We start from the raw sequence: 4,461 nt of genomic DNA, 5'->3' as shown, positions 1-4,461 counted from the left end.
AATAACTATTTTAATTTTATAGAAAAATAATTTTTTTAAAAAATAAAAAAAATAAAAAATAAATTATTTTTCATGAAAATAATTTACAAGAAAATAGATATTTTCTAGATAAATAAATTTTGCATAAGAAATACGCCTATAGTGAATATTAAAAAAAACAATTTAATTTTAATAAATTTCAATAGATATGGTCCATTTTTTAATTATTTTTAATCTGTTGGTATTTAAGATTTTTTTTATTGTTATCTTATTCTTTTATAGATAATATATTTTCATTTATTTTCTCTTACTGTATTTACTAATTTTTTCATAAAAAAATTATTTTGACCTTTATATATATATATATATATATATATATATAACAACCAATAATTCGATACTTTAGTTATTCGTGAATAATCAAATCAGGCGTATACTTTTCAATAAATTAGATGCCATGTGTCAAACGATGAATAGCAAGAGCATTTAAACGAAGGAAGGATGGCTTTGAAGAATTTGTCCAAAGAAATATAAGTTGGATCCCCGCACCCGTTCTTCTGTACACCTGCTTGCTTTTCCCTCGAATTACACACTACATCGAGCCAAGCAAACAACATCTCCAAATCTACCCAGAGTCTCTTGCTCCAGCTTTCAACGCGTTATCTCCCACATCTAACTCTCTCAATGGCAACCGAAACAGAAAATCCTTCAACCGCCGCCGCCATCACCGTCGAAGATAACCCTAGCAAAACCCTAGACACGGCAGTCCCTGCTTCTACCAAGCCAGATCGAGTCCAAGATTCTACCAACACTGCATCATCTACCGTTGACTCAGCTACAGAAGGGCCCATGCAGGGCGCCGATAATTCAAAGAGCGCTGCCCCGGCCACCGATACTGACAAGAAGATCCGCCGTGCTGAGCGGTTTGGAATTACTGTTCAGCTTTCCGAGAAAGAGAAGCGCAATTCTCGTGCTGAAAGGTATAAACATATATTTCTTTTCATGTTTTAGATTCTTTCTTTTTTATTTGCTATTTTAAACTTCGCAATTAGGGTTTTGAGTTTCTTTCTTTCTTTATTTTGAGAGGGGGGGTTAAATTAGGAAAAGAAACGCTTATTTTGCCTGGGATTAAAGGACCTTGATTCAAATTTATCTAATAAGAATGTACATAATGCTTGATTATTTTGGCCCAAAGTTTAGGCTTTTACCTGGGCCATTCTAGGATGTTCAGAATTTGGTGTTCGTGATGATGCTGCTTATGTGTTGGTTTTTTTTAGGAGATGCCTGAGTCTTTTGTAGAAGGTTTATTATTTTTTTTTGTGTGTAAACTTATGCCTTTTTTCTCACCAAGGAATATGTCTCTGGCATATGGAGATTTTTTTTGGGGAAGTGGGGGTTGTCGCTAGTGTTCTTTTGGGAGCTTAACTATTTATAATTGAAACTGGATAATAGAAAGTTAATAAAGCTAGGTATGGAGGACTTCATTTCTAGATTTGCATGCATATGCTGCTGTGCAGGCACTGGTATAAAGCTTGAATCTGTGAACAAGCTTTGATTAGCCGTGTGTGCTTGTGCTTATGCATGCATGCAAGTGGGTCTGTGCATGGGAGGGTGTTGTGTTGATGACTGCAGGTGTCCGTCCATGTGGTTGTGTTTTTTGTGAGTTCTATGTTCCAATGGTGTTTTGCGAGTGGAAACTTCTGTGCAGAACTTGATTTCCCTTTTCAATTGACTGAAATTATCATATGAGAACCCTTCTCTTGCATGTAGATGCTTTATTGGGGATGGGGTTTGTCTCCAGTTTATTTTTGGTGCCTCAACTGGTGATTTTGTGAAGTAGAGTGTACCAATTTTTTTATGTATTGATGTTTGGGAAGCTTAAACTGTAATTTTGCTTCTATAGTGGTTGCAAAATTGATCTTTAATTTGGTTTGACCTATTATTCTATTTATAATACAAAGTGAATAGTTGGAGTCCTTAAAGCAAGGCATGGGGAACTCATTTGCATGCATTTGACACTGTGCTGGCCCTGGTGTCTAGCTTTATTCTGTGAAGGAACTTTCACTTTGGTGTGCTGTGCTTATGTGCAAGTGCAAATGGGTCTTTGTGTGGGAAAGTGCTGTCTGGATCGATTGAGTTTGTATGTGCCAATGGCATTTTGTCCATGGAGATGTCTGCGAAGAACTTGATTCCCCTTTTCTATCCACTAACTGAAATTGTCGCATGTGAACCTATCATGTTGTAGGTTTGGCACTGGATCGCAGGGGCCAGGGTCAGAGTCAGACTCAGTGAAGAAATCAGAGGAGCTGAAGAGGAAGGCTAGAGCAGAGAGGTCTTATTCCATGTCCCACCCTGGGCTTAAATAGCTTTAGTTTAATTGATCCAGCCTTGTTTTTCAGTTTACTGTTCTCACAGTTTTGTTCTAAAACTTTTTATTTGTTTCTCCAGGTTTGGGATTCCTGTGCCACCCACAGCTACTGCTGAGGAGACGAAGAAGAAAGCTCGTCATGAAAGATTGGCACCGGCTCCAAAAATAGATGCACTTGAAGAAAACAAAAGGAAGGCAAGGGCTCTCAGGTCTGTTTAACTGGAAACTGCTCCGAGTTGTTCAGAATTTACAATGCTTGTGATTCATTAGAACCATGACTAACATGCTACTCTATGCTTCCAGGTTTTCACAAAGTTCATCTGATTCCCTATCAATGAATGGCAAGGGGGATCTTGAGCCAGTAAGACCTTCAATGGATAACTTTTCCATTCATTGATTGTCATTTATATTTTTGTTAGTTCTCCTTACTGAACTTTCTTTTGTTTGTTCCTCAATTAGAAGGCAGCTATTGCAGGCAAGGCTGGTGGAGGGTCTTGAAAAGAGATTTCCTTTGATAATTTTTAGGTATTATTTGAGATTTCATTTTCTAATTTTCAGGTGTTAATTTTTTTGAGGGAATAATTGTTAAGTATTTATTGAAATATGCTTTACATTGGAAGCTCCCTTATTTGACATGTTGACTTGAATTGGCATTTTATCTATTGATCAGTTTTTAAGTCTTGTTTATATAAGTTTCAATCGAGCTACTTCATTCAATCTTGGTTTTTGTTTTGTTGTTTTGTCAGGTTTAGTGTTATAACATGAGAGATTCTCTTAGTGGCTTCTATTCTCATTTTATTTTTCCAACAAAAGAACTCCCAGATGCAGCACTCTTTATTCTTGGATAATTATCTACAGGGCATTTGACAGGATTTTGGCACCTCTCATTTCAGACTACCTATGTCATTTACCCGGGGCGTAGACGAATCAACAGGGACTTTGAGTGTTCACTTTTCTCAAAATCTTCTAAAAATATCAGAAGTTCTGAATTTTGAATCTAGGAAATTTTTTAATATTTTAAGCCTATTTAAAGAAAGTATCAAGTGATCTTTTTTCTGCTGGACTACATTACTGTGATAAGGATGCGTTGCTAGTGTCTTGTATATTCATGAAGCTGCTTATGCATGATCCAGTATTACATGAGTATTGAGTAGATAATGTGTTGCATCATATCATTCATGACATTGAGATTTCAAACATGTTTCTTACTTCACTGAGAATTGGGGATGATTCTTATGACTTAATAAGTGATCCAGAGAATGGGCAATTATGAATAAAATTATGGAGTCTTATTTTGGTTGATGCAAGCATTTATCCATGGACCATGGTCAGTCTTTTGCTATTTAGTGGCCATTCGCCAGTCTTTTGCTATTTAGTGGTCATTGAAGCCTATAACCTAAGCAAACAAGCTTTTGAGGTAAGCCTGCTTTTTTGAATTAGAACATTGGAGAAAGGCTGCATTCTTTTTGTTTTGTATGCATGTAAAGCACGAATATGTTTTCAATCCTTTAGAGAGTTCAGTGAACTAGAATCAGTTTTTATCCTTTCCTTTTTTAAAAAAAAATTGTTTTGTTTTCATTTGTGTTTCATGCCATGACTGTGCATTAGAACATGTTTCCATAAACCATGGATGGATTGGCTAAGTTCATCCCAAATTCCTGTGTTTACACAATACTATCAGGTGTTCTGATGTGTAAGATCTGGATATAGATGCATGTGCTACTTAATGCAACGGAGTTTCATGAGGTGTAAGGCTACTATAGGAAATGTTGTCTAGTTAGTTATTCAGAATTTCTGATATTCTTTCTGGTATTTTGAGATCAGTGAACACGCTTCGAAGGTGTTATTGATTATTTTTTTCGGCCTCATACTGAATTGCTCTGCAAGGTAGACAACTGGGAATGGAAGATATCTTGATAATTGGGCTGCTGATTTAAGTGTCTCCATTACAAATTGTGAAAACACAGCATCTGAAGTTGCATCTGAAGTTCTTGTAATTGATATTTAGGGATGGAAAGACCAGGATTATTGGGAGAATTTGTAGAATTTCTTTTAATTCTTTTGTTTCCTTTTCCATATTCGCAACTTTATGTATGTGTTTGGTGTTGATTTCC

The 4,461-nt window shown here is 36.0% G+C and overlaps 1 protein-coding gene across 2 annotated transcripts; it reads left to right on the top strand.

Annotated features, from left to right (window-relative positions):
• Window positions 1–459: 459 nt before the first annotated feature.
• On the top strand, window positions 460–4,461 carry LOC133689384 (protein MODIFIER OF SNC1 11-like). 2 transcript variants are annotated; one of them, XM_062109230.1, is made up of 6 exons: window positions 460–959; window positions 2,225–2,311; window positions 2,428–2,556; window positions 2,651–2,708; window positions 2,807–2,872; window positions 3,206–4,461. In XM_062109230.1, exons 1-5 carry the CDS (start codon window positions 664–666, stop codon window positions 2,843–2,845), a joined length of 609 nt encoding a protein of 202 aa, XP_061965214.1. In that variant the 5' UTR covers window positions 460–663; the 3' UTR covers window positions 2,846–2,872; window positions 3,206–4,461. The 2 variants fall into 2 exon arrangements, with proteins under 2 accessions (XP_061965214.1, XP_061965213.1); XM_062109229.1 differs by having other exon boundaries at window positions 3,094–4,461.

This window comes from Populus nigra, chromosome 3 (assembly GCF_951802175.1).
Source record: "Populus nigra chromosome 3, ddPopNigr1.1, whole genome shotgun sequence".
NCBI lineage: Eukaryota > Viridiplantae > Streptophyta > Magnoliopsida > Malpighiales > Salicaceae > Populus > Populus nigra.
The sequence above is the reverse complement of the archived record's forward strand: the minus strand, read 5'-3'. Positions and strand labels throughout refer to the sequence as shown.

Bases quoted from the DNA above. Each gene is read 5' to 3' on its own strand.
- LOC133689384 (XM_062109230.1), top strand. From the start codon at position 664: ATGGCAACCGAAACAGAAAATCCTTCAACCGCCGCCGCCATCACCGTC. The intron at 2,557-2,650 runs GTCTGTTTAACT...CTATGCTTCCAG, and splicing joins AGGAAGGCAAGGGCTCTCAG to GTTTTCACAAAGTTCATCTG. The intron at 2,709-2,806 runs GTAAGACCTTCA...TTCCTCAATTAG, and splicing joins GCAAGGGGGATCTTGAGCCA to AAGGCAGCTATTGCAGGCAA.